The sequence below is a fragment of the Rhea americana genome, unplaced genomic scaffold, assembly GCF_003343005.1.
Source record: "Rhea americana isolate MKP2758 unplaced genomic scaffold, rheAme1 scaffold_45, whole genome shotgun sequence".
In the NCBI taxonomy this organism is placed as follows: Eukaryota; Metazoa; Chordata; class Aves; order Rheiformes; family Rheidae; genus Rhea; species Rhea americana.
This window is the reverse complement of record NW_028186590.1, coordinates 5,180,186-5,200,864: the sequence shown is the minus strand read 5'-3', so window position 1 is coordinate 5,200,864 and position 20,679 is coordinate 5,180,186. Positions and strand designations below refer to the sequence as shown.

The 20,679-nt window shown below is 36.8% G+C and overlaps 2 protein-coding genes across 4 annotated transcripts; one reads left to right on the top strand and one right to left on the bottom strand.

Moving 5' to 3' along the window:
* The first annotated feature begins 4 nt into the window (after positions 1 to 4).
* On the top strand, positions 5 to 9,085 carry LOC146589570 (uncharacterized). Of its 3 annotated transcripts, none has more exons than XM_085316068.1 (7): positions 5 to 23; positions 1,421 to 1,582; positions 2,842 to 2,931; positions 4,177 to 4,247; positions 5,039 to 5,202; positions 7,029 to 7,139; positions 8,990 to 9,085. In XM_085316068.1, exons 2-7 carry the CDS (start codon positions 1,458 to 1,460, stop codon positions 9,083 to 9,085), a joined length of 657 nt encoding a protein of 218 aa, XP_085172194.1. In that variant the 5' UTR covers positions 5 to 23; positions 1,421 to 1,457. The 3 variants fall into 3 exon arrangements, with proteins under 3 accessions (XP_085172194.1, XP_085172195.1, XP_085172193.1); XM_085316069.1 differs by lacking the exon at positions 5 to 23 and adding an exon at positions 224 to 261; XM_085316067.1 differs by lacking the exon at positions 5 to 23 and adding an exon at positions 269 to 344.
* Positions 5,204 to 20,673, bottom strand: IRAK1BP1 (interleukin 1 receptor associated kinase 1 binding protein 1). The gene is made up of 4 exons (XM_085316070.1): positions 20,610 to 20,673; positions 14,572 to 14,637; positions 11,204 to 11,334; positions 5,204 to 10,221 (listed from the first exon to the last, which is right to left on the bottom strand). The coding sequence occupies exons 2-4, from the start codon at positions 14,626 to 14,628 to the stop codon at positions 9,954 to 9,956; spliced, it is 456 nt and encodes a 151-aa protein (XP_085172196.1). The 5' UTR covers positions 14,629 to 14,637; positions 20,610 to 20,673; the 3' UTR covers positions 5,204 to 9,953.
* Positions 20,674 to 20,679: the final 6 nt, after the last annotated feature.

The window sequence follows — 20,679 nt, the reverse complement described above, 5'->3', positions numbered from 1 at the left end:
GACGGTGGCTCCTGGGTGTCGTGGTAGGCTCCCGGCGGTACTGCGGGCTCCTGGGAATTATTGAGGGAATAATCTCTTTGTCCAGCGTGTTTTTTCCTTTCTCTCTTTCCTCTCCCCAGCTATTTCTGGAATATGCACAAAAGTGCATTCCGTGTTCCCTCCTCCTCCCTCCTTCGTACGCGTTAGCAAACAAGTACTGAGGGCGTTCAAATACGGTTAATGCCCAACGTTAGGAGACCGTCTTGGCTGGTTCTAAAGCAGGTAACGAGGGGTGGAAAAACCTGACTTCTGCTAACTGCTCCTCATATGCATGCACGCTTCAGCGTGCCTTGCTCCTTTTTCAGGTATCCTTCTGCATTATTTTTGATTCTGACTACCTTTGCTATGTATTTTTTTAATAAATGCAAAATCTCATGTGCATATATCCTTCTGTATTATGGTAACCTAAATTATTTTTTTWAAAAAATGAAGTAAACTAGGGTAGCAAAAACTAAAGTGGAAGCAACTAGCATATGCTTGCAAGCTGAATACTCTTCTAGAAAATACACAACAGTAGCTTTAAGAGCCACTACTGGAAATTAATAAGTCAAAAAGGAGAGCACATATTATGTAGATAACTTTTTAGAGGTTGCTGTAAACATAAACAGTCTGAGACTGCTTATGTAAAAGATATACATCTCTTTAATTTCAGCAAGCCCTAGTTCTAATTTGAAAAACTCTCATTGGTGTGAAAAGACAGTAAATGCACTCTTCATCTGAAGATGAATCTGAATTTAATGGAGGGGGATCATTATTATTTTAATGCATTGATAAAGTATGCAGGTGTCTATGGAATAAATGATGTTGTCAAATCCTTTTCTAGTATAGTGATGTGAGTATGGCACACATTATTATTGTCTTGGCATAGTGCTGTACACATTTTCATTCTCAGTGCAAAGCATCCCTTCTGCTGTATATACTGCAGAATCACATGTCTAAATAGATTTCTCTGGAGACTCTCAAGCTGATATGTCAAATATGTTTAATGCACTTAATTATTTGATAATGAAGCACAATGAATTTTGTTCAGGGAGAGCAGCTTTTTATTGCAAATTGGGTCATCATACAACTTCTAGTCATATTTTTTCTTCTATTTCCAGATGAAACAGATTATATAAAACTCTTAACTAGGTTTTTGCTTTGTCTTGTGAAGCTATTTTAGATAGCTGCAATTCAAATAGCCTTTAATTAGTTTTTATAAATGTCTCAATTCTAATGCAGTTGTATCTAATTTGGATATGCTCTGGATGCAACTGAAATGTGTATGTTTGTTTAGTGAATTTTCTTGTGAAACAATCTGAAGAAAACTTAAGCACTATATAGTGAAGTCAGCAAAGCTGACTGGTACCCTTTCCCCCCCCCCCTTTCTCTCTCTTCTCAGAAAGCAGGGAAGTGTTTTGAAGAAACTTCCTGTTGGAATGCCTCACGTCAATGCAGCTGCACTTCTGCAGATTTGCGTGCTGCTGTCTGCACTTCCTGCACAGTATTTCATATCCCAGTGGTATGGAACAGACTCTGCTCAGCRCATCCAAATAACAGAAAGGTTGTAAGTCTCTCCTTCCCTACTATATTTATTTAGAAAAGAGTTCTCCCCAAATGACACTTTGTCCTGGGAAACTGGAGTGTGGGTGGCAGATGCTGGCTATTCCTACTCAAAAACAACATTCAAATCATACCTCAGACATTTTTGTGGCTTAATGTGAGCATATTTATTTTTTTAAAGATGCCTGTCAGCATTTGAATAACAGCCATTGTTTTCTTCATATAAAAATCTCTGTATAATTTGCATGACTATATCTTAATATCACTCTGTTTTTGGAGAGTCCAATGTATGTTACTGTGGATTTAATTTCTTTAAAAGTTGAGAAATGTTTTATTAATAAATCTATTTCTTACTTTCCATTGCCTTTGGACACTTATTATTGAAATAGATTTTCTAGCATAGTAYGAGTCAGTGCAGAGTCTTAAGCAACAAAAATTTGTTCATAGTAAATTGCTTAAGGCAGTCATAATGATAGAATTAAGTAAGCAGTGCCATCTTGTTTACTAATTAAGAAGTTATTTAGACAGGATCACACCTATCTGTCTCCAAATACAGGAGGAGAATGCTACATCAGATTTAAATATTTAGTGGTGATAACCATGGGCAAATGTTGATAACCTGAAGATGAACCATGCAAAGAGAGAGAGATGTACGATTTACAGTTTTCATCGTACAGTCTGCTTAGTGTATTGGTTGTGTGATTAATCTGTAGAATTCAAATACAACAAATAATGTAAGCAAAAGATTAGATTGACTATTTTTTTWAAAAAAGTCTCACTCTGTGAGTGAGAACCCAGAGTTAAGTCACTTTCAGGTTTCATGACATGACTCAACTAATCGCCATTTGGATGCATGGAGAGACTTTCTGGATAAATGGGTTACTTCTTAATTGTCTTGTGATTACATTTTTGAAATGCCTCATGCTCCTTATTCTCAAATAACAGTTGAAACAACAGAATAAATACTGTTCTGATATTGTTTAGCAATTCCTATGCTCTTAAGTACAGACAAAAAAGAACCTAGTCATGAAAAAAAGGCATTTTCCAAAATTAGGTATGGCTTACTGGTACAAGTGAGTTAAAGGGGCATCCATTTGCAATCTAGATGTTATTTTTGGAGATCTTTTTTTGGTCATTGACTTACATTTTTCTTTTTGCTACAGTAGCAAAATCTTAAACTTATAATATACACACACACTTTATATAGGGTTTTAGCATAATGTAATTTTTTTTTTTTTTTTTTAAAAAAAACTACCAAAGGATAATTGTCTGGTGGAGCAGCTTTACAAAATCTTATTTGAGCCTGGATGCATGGGCAGACCATTTAAAGCTCTGGTTATCAAGGACAAGGTAGGATGTCACATACTTACTGTCTACACTTAAGTCTAACTTTCAGAATTGGTCTCTCTTTAACAGGAAGATATGCTTTAGGAATGATGTAAGTAATAAAGGGGAAATGTCTCATATTCTCCTTTTGAGACTGATTTGAGATTTTCTACCTTCTGCCTTTATTGTGCACAAAAATGTTTAGTTTTGCATGGAATCCAGGATGCATAAATCATAGCAGTAGTTATGCATGTGTTATCCTCTACTTCAAATTTGTCTGATTGTGAAGTCAGTAGGATTAACACACTGATGCTTTTAAGCAGATATATGTTTGTAGGATGAGATTCTACAACATGGGATGAACAACTTATGCTTATATGATAGTTCTGGAAAACTTGGAAGTGAATTAGAAAACAGGTGGATTTAAAAAAAAAGGAGAAACTTGGACATTCATGATAGTGAGCTAGTTAAAAACAGTAAACATAATCCAATCATAGTAATGATCTGATAATAATGTAATCAGACACCACTTTAAGAATGCATTTTATGCAAATAAAAAGGGTAATATTATACAATAATTAAGGGTAATATTATGCAGTAAAAAAGGGTATCATGGAGTACCTCTGAACTATCAAAAATTCAGACTTAAATTTTGCCCCTGAGGAAGCCCGGAGGAGTGATACGTAAAAAGAAGATTCTTTTTTTTTTAATAAGAATCCACAGAAACTGTGCTTTCCTCAGTTTCCCCACTTAACTTGCTTACTCTACCTTTGCAGAAAGCTCCAGGGATATCTAAAGATAAAGCTTTCAAGGACCAAACAATCCTTTGATTATTTGTCTACAACAGGAGATGCTTGTGTCTTCTAAAGAGCTTATTTTTAGGATAATCARTTCTTTATAGCATTATATGGTGACATTTGTGACCTTCCAAATCATCCACATTAGCTGCTGTTTTCAACAATATAGCCAGACAAGTCAGGATGTTTTTCCATTTTTGATCCTCTTAAAAGGTATTTGTCAACCTTAAGTATTCCTACAGACCTGAGCTAAGCCAAGATTTAAAAAATTAAATTTCCCTTTTCTTATATATCACCTAAAAGTAGTGTTCGTGTAAAAACTGTCATTCTGTTTGGGTTTCAAATTGTAATGAATTTTGTATTAATTTTTTTGGAATATTGCTTTACTTAAAATAATCAGAAGACTGATTATCCTAATACTCAGTTTCAAAACAGCTTGTCTGAACAGTGGTTTATTAATTTTACATTTTAGGAGTTGGTACTATGGAGAAAAGAAAATCAAAAGTGGAGAAAATGAAGAAACAACCTATTCTTATTTTGCAGGTACTGGAGTCTTACTTCAATCTTGCTTGTGATAYTGTGTTCTAAGGTGTATGTCTACACTTACCTTGTAACTAATGGTCTTTCTGCCCCGCTTTCCCTCCAAACATTGATTTTAAACAAAACAAAAAATGTAAAATCTGAGACCTCTTCTTTCTGTGTTGTATAACAGTATCAGTATGGTGTACTGTCCTACATGTGTATGCCTGTTTTACTGAATTGATTTGGGTATGCCTATTTTGAACTGACATACAAAAAAAAGTGCCATACCTTTCATTTTATTCAAGTGAACGGAATTAGATCTGCTTCATAAAAGGATAAGTAACTATTTGATCAGTCTTTTGATATTGACCTAGTGCTATTCCCTTAAAAAAAAAACTCTGTGGAAGACTGAATAGAAGAAATTCTATGGCACAAACTGGAAAAAATAAGTTAGGACTAGTTGGACTACATGTACATTGTAAAAATACTGTAAACAAGGTTAGCCAGTAAAAAAGTAATTGTTAACACATACTTGTGTTTATGCTTTCGAAAACTCTGTTAAGACCCATGCATAATACCAAAGGTATACAAATGCAAAAATACCTTCCTTAGTGAATGCTACTTTGTCAAGTACTATAATAACACTTTCTTTTTGTGTGTGTGTGTGTGTGTGGGGGGGGGTTATCTCTTTTCTTGCTTACTTCATCAAGTAATATAACTACCAGTTTTGTTGTGCTGGAAGTCAGATGAACATCTGTTTAACTGTTCAATATACTAGATCAAACACTGTCTGTCTGTCTGTCTTAAATTAGAATCAACTTACRTTCGCAGTCCAAAGCCTGAATATATTCAGTTCAGTGTGGGACAGGTAATAGTTCACAAAAGACTTGGCTATTCAGGAGTCATTGTTGGATGGGATGTAAAAGCTAAAGCTCCAGAAGAATGGCTACGACACAAATATCCTCCAGCAAAACAGGTCTGAATGCATTAAATTCTTGCTTTATTAATATATACACAGAATAACTCAGGTTAAAAAAAAAAATCTTGGAAATGTCATTACAGACAGACTTTCTGCTAACCTAATGGAAAATAGTTTGAGTTCCGTATCACTTGTGTAGCTGAGGGATACTTTTGCTTATTCTGCTCTGTTATCACAGCACAGCCTTGTTGCAGCACTCATTGGTTAAACTTCACTGGTCAGGTATGTACTGGCAGTCCCTTGAATTAAAATTACTCACTTTTAATACGCAGCATTGCATTTAAAGCAGCAGYGTCAACCTATAATGTTTGAACTAATTTTTTGTGGTATGTTGTTAAAGTTGAAGCATTTAAATCCTTTATCTGATGTGTAAATGTAAGTAGCAGTATCTTCATTGCATCTAAGAAATGCAAGTAAGTTCTTGTGTTTAATCAATTTCAATTTAAAAGCTATGTTTTGGGGGATCTGGACACTTGAAATGTAGATTTATTTAACAACATGTTTTTGTTAGAATTCTTGATGCTTTTAAAATTGTCTAAGTCCTTGGTTTACTTTAAATAAGATCCTAAATCAATGTTGACAATGCTGCTCTGATAATACAGTGCTGCCTACACTATGAGTTCGCTGCTTACATGTTGCAAAAATGGCAAGGAGGCCAAAGAGGACTGACAATGAGAAAAAGTAAGAAGCTGCTTGTAGAAGAGAATCGGTGTTCAACTAAGAGCCGATATTCAGTCCTATATTGTCTTCTGTCCCTTCCCTGTTGTAACTTTATCCACTTGCCTTTCATCCTTGACTTCTAAAACATCTGCATTGGTGCTTTTTTTTTTCTTTTCTCTTTATATTACTGTTACCTACTGAACACCCAGATATTCCCAATCAGGCATACTGATTCTTTGTACCTATCTATCTTGTTATGTTCTCCCAGTGACTTTGTGTTCATCTTTATGATTTTAATTTCAACTGTGATGACTCATGTGGTTCCCCCCCCTTTTTTAAACTAGCTTTTGCATCATCGTATTACATGCATCAGCTACACAAAATTGCTTTTGACTGTAAGAGTCAACTACTGAGCTTGATCCTTGCAAATCCCTTCCAAACATTATCCATGCCTTCAGCTCCACCTTCTTGCAGCATCACCACCTTTCTTTGACTTCTAGCTCATTAATACCTTGCTACTCAGAGGCCACTGCCTGTCACATTGACCAGTACTGCCTAACTGCTTCAATGGCACTCCATTTATTCGTCTGTATTCACCCATCCCTTGTTTGTGTGTTAGGAGCAGGAATGTTTTTGAGTAGTCATTATSCTGGGACCCTGATCTATGACAGGGGTGTTTTAGGCACTATAAGAATATAAAAATAATAGTAAGCCACATTTCTTCTTTGTGGCTGGAGTTCCCTAAGTTATGYCCACGTTGGAACCAAGATTGTCAGAGGCTTCCTTATGCTCTAGATTTGCCTGTTTCTCAGTGCTTTTCTGTAAAAACTTATGAAGGTGAAGGAAGAAGGATGACTAATAAATTGTTATGGGACCGCTTACAGAAAACAGGGATATTCTAAATCATATATCTTGTAAGATTTACTGGAGAAAGGATTATTTAGAATATTAGTTCTTTAAAGAGTGTTTCAGATATGCCAAGTAGATCTTCACAGATTATAAGTCTGATTGTTTTTATTTAATTTTCCAAACTGATGTTGATCTTATCTATGTATTGAGGGGTTTTTAGCATTTGTAAATCTACTGAAAGTTAACTTCTTATATAATGTAATTTTTAGTCATGATCTCCTATTGAGGTTATTTATTTTTCTTGTATTCTAAAGGATCTAAAAGATACTCCTCACTATCGAATTCTAATTAACAAAGCAAATGGATTTAGCAAATCTACAGCTTACATTCCTGAGGAGGAGATAACAATTATTATGGGATTAGAGGTAGTATTTATTTTTTATTTAACTGCAACTTGTTTGTTATCCTGTATGTTTAAATATTAGCTGATCTTTGACTTCATAGATGCTAACTATTCATTTAACAAAGGCAGTGTAAACTAGCAGAAAAAGCAAAAAGCAGATATACCAATTACTGCTGTACATTCAAATATATTATTTCAGATGATAAATAACCAAAGCCAAGTGCTGCCTACTTCCAAGTGTCCAACTCCTACTTCTTTTGCTCATCAAATTTTAGCAATGTGACTTCTATTGTAAACAGGCTGTTGCAGATGTGAACTTCTTTCAGAATTTCACTGATTCATCAGACTTCAATGAGTCATTTAACCTCTTTCTACTTAACTATTCAAAGTATACTGGTTTTGCAATTCCCCTTTGAAAAAACTATTTCAGAGAGCTCTGGCTCAGATGCTGCCCAGATTGAATATTTCTCTGCTTGACTGCAAAGCTCTGCAGGAACCTGTTTTGCGTGTCATGATCTCAGTAGCTTTTGATGTCTAGCTCATGCAAGGTGCACCTGGTTCTTAAACTAGTTAGAGATGTGTTTAAGTCCTGAGAGGAGCCTGATCCAGAAGACAGCCTTCAAGCATGCATGCTGCATACAGGTGGCTTTTTTGCAAAGGAACCAGCAACTGGATAGTGGCAGTATCCATATTCAGAATAACATCAAATAATTTGACCATTCATCTAACATGTGAGAAGCCTGATCCTGCCAAATGGAGGAGATTCAAATTGGCATTTTTTTTTGCCTTTCAGGAGAGAGCCCTAATCAAACTGTGTAAGTTAGGCTGGCCTGAAGATTCCCCAAGCTTTCTGTTGAAACTGTCTCTGTTTTAGCCAAAGACTATAATATAGAGTGCTAACATGCCTGAACTCGGCAATGGGAACCACGCCATCTAAGATCAGCGTCATACGTATTTAGGATTGGGTTTTGACTGCTCTAACTTAACATCTCAAAAAGACACATACCTTTTATTAGTCACCTTCAATTACCTTTATAGTCCATGGAGAGAAACAGATACCTCACCTTAAACATTTACCTCAYGTGAAAACTGGGCTTTAGTATGTCAGAGTGCTTTATTCAGCTACTGGAGAGGCTTTTTCCCTATGTAGAGTATTAGGGGAACTGATGGTAACAAGCTTGCAAAAAGCAGACCTTTGAAAGTTGTTTAACTGAGTGAGATTAATTACAAACTTTGTTAGTTATGCCTATACCTTAAGTTCAAAAGAAGGTCTGCAGATTGCCCTTGCTCCTCCTTTCCTATGGTCTAACTGACAGTGTACTTTCTTAAACGGTTTGGGGACTGAAGGAAAGAGGAAAAAACTTAAACTCATTCTCACTATTTCCTAATGGGCAGTTCTAAACAACTTACTGTAAGCTTTTTGGATCATGACATGGCATACAATGTGGATTTGCATTTTAAAGCTGGCTATTGTGTTACCTATGGCCACTACTTCATCAACGGCTGCTTTACTGATCCTGCTGCCTAATTGGACTAGAGAACTGATCCAGCTGAAAAGTAGCAAACAGCTGTACCAGCAACAAATGAGCGGAAAGTACTTCACTAAGAAATAGTGCTGATTTAAATGCATCAACTCCTGTTTAGATCTAGCACTTCTAACTTCATGAGGTATGTTCAAGATTTGTAGAGTTTGATAAAACCTCATTTATCCATCAGAACAATGGCTAAGATGCGTCAAAAAATCTCTTAAAAGTGTCTCTAAGTATATTATGTATCTAACATCAAACAGGAGTTAACCTTAATCATAAAGTATCAATTTGTATATATTGCTAGTTCTGATGCATATTCACCTTGGAAAAATTATTTTCTCAGGTACATCACCCTGATATGAAAGGCTATTTCAGTGGCTATGATGGATCAAAATACATTATGCAGCCATGGTTGAAAAAAATTTATCCTCATGACTGAAGTATGTTTTATGTGAGGTACCTCTGCACAACACACTTCCTTTTTAAACTGGAACAAGTGGACACCAGGATAAAACTAATGTAAATTATTTCTTATGAAGAAATAAAACTGAAATTAAGTATGTCTTATGTTGGACAATTCATTTCAGCAGAGTGAATGCATTGTGTATTTAGCGTACCATGAACTCAGGACTGGGTTTAGCTTCCTAATTTGGGAAGGACGTTTTAAATATGGCCAAACTTCAGGTAGCAGTACCTAAGGTTTTGAATGTCAAATATCATGGCCTTTTGCCAGGTGGATGGAAATAAGTTAAATGGTTAAATAATAAGCTTCCAGAACTAACAGTAACTTTTATTTAAGGGTAGAGAGATAAATAAAGGCCAAATAGAACTCAAATAGTTCTGGGGAGAGCTATTCTAAATCCCTAAAGTAAATCCTGCAATAATTTGACCACTCTCTTTATATAAAGCATGTATTATGATGCTTTTAAATGATTCATGCAAAGGAAGAATTTTGAGTGACATAGAACTGTATTAAATGTAATTTGTTGTACTTAGATAGACATGTTAGAAGCCACCTATTTTTGCTCATGAAGGGCATTCTTGAATATTCTACCTTAGCCCTACTTGCTACCATTAAAGAAAAGTAAAAGAAAGCATGAAAGTATACAAATTAAAAAAATAAAATGTAAATATAGTGCCAGTGGCACTGTTTTTAGAAGTCTTCCACTTTGAAAACTTCTCCTAAGTCTACAAGTGTCCAGTATTTGAGGATTTTCTTTCTTAAAAACTGTTCTATGAAAGGTACATACTTGAAAAAATTAAGGTATTTAGATGTTTAATCCAAGGTCTCAGTGACAAGACTGTTTTTAGAGCGACTTGTTTCTTTTTTCTTTTCCCTTTATCTCAAATATAGCAAATACTCTACAAGAAGCATGAACAGTTGCATTCTGGATTCTTTCCTGCATAGTCAGTAGATCTGAGGTGTTAGATAGATGACTGTCTATGTGGCCTCCCCATTCTTTTGTTTCTTCTTCTCTTATTAAGAAGGGTTTTCCCAATGCCTGGCCAAACAAGCGACAGACTTCTTGAGCTTTTTGACGTGTGTTTCCGACAGCAGCAACACATACTTGACGGCTGAGAGGTAGAGAAGCAGCAATATAACAAGCAGGGCCAACTACTGTACAAGTTTTTCTGCCAAATAATTTTTTTTAGTGCCTCCGTTTTCCTGGCTAGGTAAAATGCAAGGCGCATCATTCTCCCCCAGCTTCTGAGTGGTAGTTTAKAAGTCTGAAGGGGGAACTCAGCAAGGAGAAAATGTCAGCATCTTTATCAACTRTGAGGAAGCATTTTAAACACATATGTGCTGCAGGCGCTTTGGGTGCAGAGCAAGAKTTGAGCCTTTGCTCCAGGCCGCTGGGTGGCCCAGCTGAAAGGCATGCCAGGACTTGTTTAACCTCACTGGCCTGATTTCCAGCTAGATGCCTGCACAAATTTTTGAGATACACTTCTGACATCTCCAGAGTTGTTAGCAGCAGCTAGCTGTTCCCTTCCTGGGAAGGTCCCCTCTGCCACCTCCCACAATCTCAACAGAAGAAGGAAGAGTTTGAATAATTAATCATGGAAATATCAAGGCCCCTGGGCTTCAAAGTAGCATGTTTTGATGCTAAGCAAGGACTGTGAATGGTTTGTTTCTGAGCTTGTCAGCAGCTAAGAGTAATGGGAATTGGCAAGAGTACTTAAAATTATCAACATCTGGTAACACATTCATACATAAATCCAAATTAAAGTTAGTATGTGCTGATGTAATGAAAACCAAAATATGTTGACCTAGGTAATGTTAACAGTTTTTAATACAGCCAATTGAAATCAGTGCGAAAACATTTTTTATTACATTCTGCTTTTGCACAGGGGCACTATAGAAGGAAAAAGCTGCATCTTTCTAGGCTAAACAGCATTGATTTATAAAGCTATATTTAAAAAAATACTGAAATACTTAAATTCAAATTTTAATAGACATCAAGGAAACTCTTTGTCTCCATTATAATCAGCATACATGATGTATTCATATTAATTGTTACCTACGGCTGTAAAATTTGTGGAGTGAGAAAGAACTTACCGAAGGGTGTCTACAGATTCTGGTGTGTGGTAGAAATGAGGTGGACTGATAGTAACAGAGGTCCCTAGCTTTTCAATGAGTAGATTGCAAACATTCTGCATTTTTCCAAAATCACTGAATATAATACAGACCTGTAAGAGAACACAGAGATTTGACAARTCATTTTTTTTAAACTTTCTCCTATGATGGACTGTTAATTAAATCTCTACAAAGACAGTGCATGTACAAACTAAACATACTCAAGTGCTGTATATAACTGTAACATTTAGCTGTCTGGAACATTTTTATAAAGAGCCTACCACTGGTTTTGCAACAGAAAGATGTTTATAAAATGGTTTAAAATTGTGGATTGAGAAGACAGATACTCTTGTGAGGAAGTAAGGTATTCTTGGTATGTAAGCAATCTGAAGAATGAACATGTGCTTTTTGGGATGCAAGACCAGATGCATCCCAATGCCTGCCTTTTACAGTTAGCCTTACATTACTAGATGTTAATTATGTAGAAGCCCAAGCAAAATGATGTGGCAAACATTGTGCAGGAAGCAAAGTTACATTTTACTTCCAAGCATTAGGTTTAAGAAACCTAAAGTGTCAGACTAAGCTAACCCTAGCCTGGTCCCTGCAGTAGGCTCAAAACCCTCTGTTGGGTGAACAGACTCGCTCCAGTGCCTGTAGAGAACTGGGCACTTCAGACTCAGATTAAAAACTATTTAAACATTTAGCTRTGTATGGCTTTGGCAATAAGGAACACTAAATACAAATGCTTCGGGAATCTTAATTCCTCTCCAGAATTTAGGTGCTCTCCCAAGTGCTACAAACACCAAGCCCAGGATCCAGAGCTCTACAGCCTTCCCTGAAGGGAAGGACCTGCCACCTGATTTTCAAGTCAAGAGCAAGCCTTTCTCTGTGGCAGAGCACAGTAGTCAGCAGTGAACCAGTGATGCCCAGCTATCAGAGCATTCAGGTAGCAGAAATCCCATGTCTCAAACTCATCTTTAGAAGGACCAAATCCTTATCTTCACCTCCCAGTAGAGTGCTCACACCACCACAAAGTCAGGCTCCTCCTCTTTCTTATCCCATTTCTTTTTGCACACTAATACAGCTTCAACAGGAAGAAAAGAAAGCCATGGCAAAGAAAATTCCATTGCAAACTCATGAGGTACTGAATATGTTCTCTGTGCAGTCCATGATATGAGCTATTCCAGTTAAGGTATACAGCACAAAAATCCAAGTTACTGCCTCTCAGCTGCTCTACTGTTACTTCYAGTGTGCAATGCCACCTTGTGATAAGAGAGAGAATCCAAGGAATCCTCCCTCCCTCAGGAACAGAGGGGAGAACTACTTTACATATAGGATAAGGTAAATATGGATACTGACAATTACCATGAAGTAACTAATGCACAAATCTTGTCATTCTTAGTAGCTTGTCTCAGTGCAGTGCATTTCTTCTCATCCTGGCTATAATCCTTGTACTAGCTCAGTATCTTCACTTCCACACGCTACAAGGACAGAGGGGCAAGTCTGTTGTGCAAAACTGCAACAAGTCTGTCTCCTCCTCTGAGTTAATATACCCTTTACCCATAACAAGTTAGTTGGAGCACTTTCTGGAAGATGCAATACGGATTTGAACTAAGACTGAAGATGAAACAATCTAGATTTCTTCAGTGAAAAGAAAAGAAACTTTTCCCAAAACTATAAAAAGCACATATCCTTTTATGCTGTATTTTGCAAGAAAGTTGTCATAACTGTATTTTGTGGAAAGCAGAAAGTACAGTCTCACTGTGAGGTCCATCATAGTGTCTTACAGATTGTTGTCAGTGTTTACAAGATCAGCTCTCTCAAGGAGATCAAAGAACCATCAAACRAAAGAATCCTAGGTCCTAAGCAAGAGATACGCTGCTCAGGCTGGGCCAGTTCTGGGCACTCAGGAGCTTTATTTTCAAAAAAGCAGMACGTAGTCAGGTAACTTCGGGGCAGAAAACAACCGAGTAACAGCTGCGACTTGTTTTTTTTAATTGCTTAGATTATTTAGAGCTAGATTCAATACATTCTACTTAAGTGCACTGAGGATACTTGAGCATTAAAATATAAAGCAATGTTTCAATTTCTTCAATAAAATCATGATTGTAAGCATACGCTTGTCTGTAGTCTAAATAATAATTGGATATTTTATTTTTCAAGTATATCTTATCTAAAAGACCTGGTAATTTCAGCTTTCCTTACGGTACTTGTCTACGTTATAAAGTTAAAATAATTTAGAACATGACACTCACACATATCATTAAGTAGCTGAGAATTCATTTTTAACTCCAAATTGTCTTCTCCAAATTCTCAATGATTTGTATATTTATTGTTGTTATTTGGATGAGAATATGCCTTAAAACAAATGAACAAACAAATCAAAGAAGCTGAACCCTGCTTTAGGGAAATTAAAGTAGCAGCTCTATAAGACAGCTATCATTTTATTGTAGATTTCCAGGTTGACTTCGTAAGAATCTGTAAAGTTACTGGGTAGTMATTAAAGTTTGATGCACTGAAAAGATTCATTGACTGAAAACACATTACTTGCCTCAGTGAATGCTTCTAGAGCAACATTTACTTTTTCTATAGCATGAACATGCAAAACTACACTCCCCTGGGCCACTTCTAAAGTAAATGGGATTACTCCCATATTTAGTTTTCACACAGCACTTTTTACCTACAGAACTGAAAGTGAATTACCTAGGAAACAATTAGCTCTGCTTTACTTCCAGCAGGCTGGTGGCAGTCACGTAGAATAGACCCAAGGTCCAGGTGCTGTTCAACTGTGACTTAAGCAGATCTAGACCGAGGTTGCCACTCTTGTCCCCAACCATTCTTGTCCTCTGCCTTGTATTGCCTCCAGTTCAGGGAGCTGAAATGATGGAAAAAAATAATCACTTTGGGGGTGCTTTCTGAAATAGCTTACTACCTGATCGCATAAGCACACTTCCTGGCAAAAAGTAGAGGGCAGGAATGGCTAGAGGTGAATGAGAGAGCAGAATGACAGGACACTAACCTATGTTTGCTTATACTGTCGTAGGATGACAGCCTTAGAGTTCTATAACACAATATCCCCTTCTATAGCATCACCTAAAATTTAAAATACATATATTTATCTGAGAARAAAATAATTCTTTTCATATTACTGTAGCAGCAAAGAAGTGTTCTGAACAAAACAGCAGGCTACAACCAAATGCCGATTTAAATGGCCATCTTTCAATAGTTTCTTGGGACTATGCTCCCTTTATTGTAGAGAACAGCTACTCCAGACATGACGAAAAACAGTCTGCAAATTTCCACTGGACCTTGGAGCATTTTTTTTAATTTGCTAGGATGAATATACCTACCTCTGCTTCCATTTGGTAAGTGTTTTCTAATCTACTAAAATCCTCTGTTACAGTCATATTTTCCTCCTAAAACAAAGTACAAAAATACAATTTTAAAACCCAGAAATCAAGATTACTTATAATTACTTGTAATTTAGCAATAAAGGTGTGTAATTTTTCTATGCAAGTCTCTTCAATTAAAAACTAGGTAGATTTCTCAGAGTTCTTTGAAGTGAATTATACAGTAGTTCTATAATGTAATTTTGCTGCTATTCATTTGAAGAGGAGAAGACTTAGGTCTTGAAAGCACCTGCTAGCTAAAAGTTGTGTGTCCTGGTTCACAAAACTAGAYGTTTAAATTGTTTTCAGAAAGTTAGTATAGGAGAAGTGCTTCAGAGACCCTCTATTTTAAGATATTTCAATATCTTGAAGAGTAGCAGCTTGCAGCAAGTAGGTGATTTAAACAATGAGTAAATCATTTTTATTCTAGCAGAACAGTAACCTGTAAAAGAGGTTATTCCACCATTGACACTTTYGCATTAATAGCAGCCGTATTATTCAATGTAATGACTGCACAGAGCACTAGAAAATAGGATACTGTACTATTTAACTAGGATACAGAATAACTCTGGTTACATCTGAATATATGACCAACTTGCTAGCGGTCTAACAAACATTTTTTCATCAGTTTCCCTCTCAAGTTAACACTTTGGATGAACAGTTCACTGAAAAATTACTGCAGCAAAACAAAAAGCATAATTTACAATTTAATCGCAAATTTATATTTGAATCTAATACCCAGGAACYCCAGGGAAGCAGATACTAAGACTTTAAAATTACTGAAAAGGCTTTACTTACTATATTTACTGTATAGGAAAACATAATATTTGCTTTCAGTTTTGACCTATTTCAAAAGATGCTTCGTTTCAGAATATTTCCCGTAGAGGATTCAAAGCTTTCAACTTTGTCACTTCTATGAACTTTTTCATKCAACATGGTAATAACCTGTTGTCTAGGACTGTTTTCCTTTTAAGTGTTGTATGGAGCATAGATCCATAATTATGACCATGCAGCAGCCTACAAGAAATTTCTGAAATTTCAGTTTGATGACTGATTRACCGTGCTCAAATACAGGTAGGGCAGTGCTTGTTTTTGGATCATCTCTCTGGTAAAGGCATAGACAAGGGTCAGTTAGCCCCTAGAAACTGTATTTCCCCTTTTACAGTCCTAGGATTGAGGTACCTCAGCAGCATGGCTGGCTATGGTTCATTGAAGAGTCCTTAGCACCAACAATCACTTTAATTTATGAGGTGGAGAAAATGTAACTATTTATGACAAAATCCAATACAACTGAAAGGAAGGATTCCTCCCTCCCCCCAAAACTCATGTATTTCACAGAAAAAAAACATACTGTAAAGCTTTTTTTCTAGAAGTTTTATATATTTCATAGAAATAACCAAACTGTGATAAAACTTTAGAATAAATATCGAAAAAGTGCATTTGATCTTCCTTGTCCCCATACCATTATCTCTTTCAAGAAGTTCTCTTGCTAAACAAAGTCCTCTTCTAAAGKTTTTTTTTCGGTTTTGCCTTTAAGCACGCTCGCTGTATATTTAAGGACAGTGCCATCTTGTGGTCCTCGGCACTATTGCAGTATCTCTGCAATCAAAGTGAAAAATCATTTTGTGCTATCTATTGAAGATTTCCCTCACAGCTAATTTTTATCCCACCACAGCTGACAGTAGCTATATGTGGTAGTGAAGATAAATGGAAGAAATAATTGCTGAAGTCATAACAACATGCCCACTTACAATACGGCTTCTATTAGATACTAGTCCCTGTTCAGGAGCATCTTCTATTCTCAAAGATGTAGAAAAGACAGATAGGTGATGACAGTTTCAAATTGGAATTAAGGCTTCCAACACATCAAAAGAACAAAAGAAAAAGACTTTTATTTTTCTTCCCCCTACTGCTTAGGTCTACTGTTTATATTGTACTTGATTTTGACTGAAGAGCCACTTATTTGTTTGCAATACCCACATGGGAAAAACTAGTTTTGATAGCGCTGTAGGACAAGCTGCACTTTTGATATGTCAGGTACTTTGCACTTCTGGAATAGTTTCTTTCATTTGCCAAATCTGTGGGACAAAAATCTCATTAGAAATATTAAATGAATGTAACATTATTTTTATCTGATACCTCAATTACCCTCCCACCAATCCCATGCACTATTCTTAACGGAATCACATCTGCACTCTGCTTTTAAGTATATTTTCTGAACCACCAGTGAAATAAACTTACTGCTGCAGAAAAATAATTAGGTCATTTTATTTGATTTATAAGACTATTTATGAGCCCCAGATTTATGACCAGAGCTGTGCTGTGTTAGATACTGTACAAAAATGAAAAGTCAGTCAATATCCCATTGAGCTTTTAATATCAAGTCCAGACCTATGCTTTATCTTTCATTTGTCTTTATTTCAACACAACAAAATCCTATATAGTCCTCTCTTCCTCACTATTTATGAACACTTTCTTTTTCATGGAACCATCATGCTCACTTTAATTAAACCATTGCTGTTTAAAAGAATGACTAGTCTTTCCCCGGAAGAGTACAAGAAAAAAAAATTAAATATATTTTCAATGAAAGCATGCCTCAAGGAGACAGCTGTAATTACAACACAGTACAGAAAAAAACATATCTGAAGGTAAAACTGTGTTCTATTCCTGGCTACTGACTTCACAAAATTGTGTGTCCTTTCAATAAAACACAAGACTGGTAYCAATAAGGAAAAACACTTCTAATTTGAAAATGTGTACTAATGCACAGTAATGTATTATGTGGGCTATGCCATTATGTGTAGTTACAGATTATAAATCTGGAGAAACTTGGAAATGTCTCTTAAAATACACTTGTACATTTGCATTGATAGATCCAATACAATTTTACTCTGTGCAAAATAATACAAAGCTAAGGATAGAGCCAAAAGATAACTATCTAGCTTCTTTCACCTGAACATAGCATTTTTGTTCTTAGTACTACATAAATACTTGATAAGATTTGATGCCTGCTTGTATCCCTTGGCAGTCCATCCATCAAAATATCTCTGGACAGCTCTGCCAACACTTGAAGATCATGAGCACCTCTAGCAAACAAGTGTGCTCTACCCAGGCAAGGTATCTGTGCTCCAGTCACTCATTCCCACACACTGTCCATTCTGTTTGGCATTACATGGACAAAATGACAACCAAATATCTACAATGATGAAGCTTCTAACACTTAATATCCATTCTAGGAATTACAGAAATATATGTAAAAGTTATTTTAACAAAGGTATGAAACAGATTTGTATGCAGCAAACATAAGAATACTTTGGGGATATTTCTTAAGATAGGTTGTAGTCTTGAAAAAAGGTGATGTCTTATCAGGTTTCTATTTTTCTTAATCAAGAGCATCTTGAAATTAGAAAATTTTGTATCTGCGTAAGCAAAACTCTTAAATCCTTTTCTCATTGATTGTCTGGATGTGAATCTATAACTGTCACCATTGAACAAAGGTTCTAGATACGGAGAATAAATACTACATATCTATCCAGGACTATATCCTTATATACAGTGTCTAAGACACAGCCTACGTGAATACAGTTTGTGAGCTGATGTGTGTGTTTTGTTAAATAACACTCTAATTCTGGAGCCTCACTTAACCRGTACAAACATCACTGTTATTTTTAAACAGGGTGGCTAATGACAATTGTCAGATGGCGATGGTTAAAGAAAACAGGTATCATATCCACATCATGCTGAAATAAAACATAATTTATAAATTTAAATCAATTTGTTTCTAGAGGAAAGGGAAAGAAATATTACTGCTGAACAGCTGGGCTGAGAGAGTGGTTTCCGTGTTGATTTTACTTTCCCTGCGGCCCTCAAAGCAGACTCTGTGTTCTGAAGTGCTGCATGTACTTACAGCACTCTATAAATAAATAGTACTGTGTGCATCTATTTCTGATTAAAATCCTTTGTAAATATATATGGAAATTAGGTACAGCCCTCAAGCTTCTGATGAGCTACTAATGCAAGCCCCTGCTGCTACAAAGATTATGCACCTCTGATCTCCCAGACCTCCTATGACAGCAATTAAAAAAACATGGTTAAGGGTATTATGCTATAGATTAATTAAAAAATAGATAYACAGATTATCCAGACGATTTCTAAAGAAGCTTTAGATAAGCTTGCAACAACTGGAATTGTATGAACATCATGAAGGGATATTAATTTTACAGTGCTCTAGAATGGTGTTAACTAGAAGTGATGTTAGGAAATCCAGTTAAGAAGAAATTACCATCAGTGCGAGTTGTTAGTCAGTAGCTACAAGGCAAATGAATTCTTCAGTAACAGGATGATTTAAAATGGGATGAAACAGAGCACTCAAAATTATACCACAGGGAACTACTCTAGAAAAAGACAAATTTTTGTCGTTCTTCTGAGAGTTTCCCAGAGCTAACACATTGCTAACACTGAGAAACCCAGAACTTAATCAGCATTTCACAGTCTCTCTAGTTAGCAGGAAGAACTAACATTTCCACTCTCCAGCATATACTATCTCTGAACCCAGCCATTTACCATGATTACCATGAAATTAYAACTATAATAGCACACCGAATGCTCAGCTCTCACAGCACAAAAATAGTCTTCTCTCCACCTAGGTTACAACACCATCACTTACATGCTCYCATCACCCTTCTGAATCTTGATTACATATACATAAATGTAATTACTTATTTGTCTGGGTCATACTTCATTTTGCAAATTTTTCTAGCCTGCAGTAGTGTTTACAGCACTCCAAAGTATGCTCATTTATTTAGCATTCTGTTTACGACTTTTTGTATCATCTGCAATGATGCTGAATCCACTGTCTCAAACCAGAAGTCAGTTATTCAGATTCCTGTAGGCTAGATATCTGCAACTATCTTTTCTAATTCTTCCCACGCTTTGAAGAGCTATTTAACTGCAGGTAGAAGGAAAACAGATCATGGTGTGATAACTCACTATGGTGATGGGTACAAAGCTTACTATTTTCTCTGCTAATAAAAACTGATGMATGTTGGGTTCACTTGCCTTCCCCTGTTTCTCTCCCAAACGCAACAGACTTTAAGCTCCTATTCATGTAATAGGAACCACAGGCAGTCAATGTATAATCCCTACAAAAGTGTTTCTGACTGAACAAGTTGTTCTAAAGGCATCCTGCTTCTGGTTGCCATTTTTCTGGGCAAGGCTGGCATGACGGATGGAGACACGCATCCAGCCATGCTAGAGCAAACCCATCAGAGAAGGGTCACGTACCTAGGGCACAGCGTGCTCCCTGCTCAGGTCTGCAGCACATACTGTGGCTGCAATATGACCTTTTCCTAACTCAGGGGTTAGGAGTCATCCTTGCGATCGCTCTTATTCCAGAATAAACGCATTATTCAGCTAATACAGAAAAAGAAGCAGGATCACCATCAATTCTAAATGAAAACAGTAAATCCGACTTTATATATATATATATATATATATATAATAAATTATAGTAAGCACTTGCCCTTCAACACACACAGCATCTGAGATGTGTGCATGCCATTTTTATTTATGCAGTAGCATAATAAATATCCATAATTTGTTCTCCTTTCCTTTCTCAGGGATTCCTATGATCCCAGAAGGCTCCTCGCCCTTGCTGGGCAGGGAGATGATGTTTCCCGATAACTGTCCAGGATGACGCCAAAGTTACTTTCCTGACTGGCAGCAGCTAAAGAAAAACATCACTGTCTGGGGCTAGTTACAACTGCTTACTCTCTACCTACTTTGCGTTTTGAATAATGAATTTCAGCGCAGCATCAGGCGGTGTCACAAAACCTTCTGCGGTTCCTTCGGCGTTAAACTCGGTCCTCTCCCTGCTCCCCAGCTCAGCCGTGAATACACTGAAGAGGCACAAGCTTCCGGGGGGCCTTCTGCAGCGCACGCTTTCAGACCCGACCCGGTTCCCGCCGTGGGGCGCGCTCCGCCCGCCCGCCCGCTCTCACCGGGACGCCGCGCTGCCGGGCGCTCTGCGCGATGTACTCCAGCCGCCGCGCCACGCTGCCCCGCGCCGCC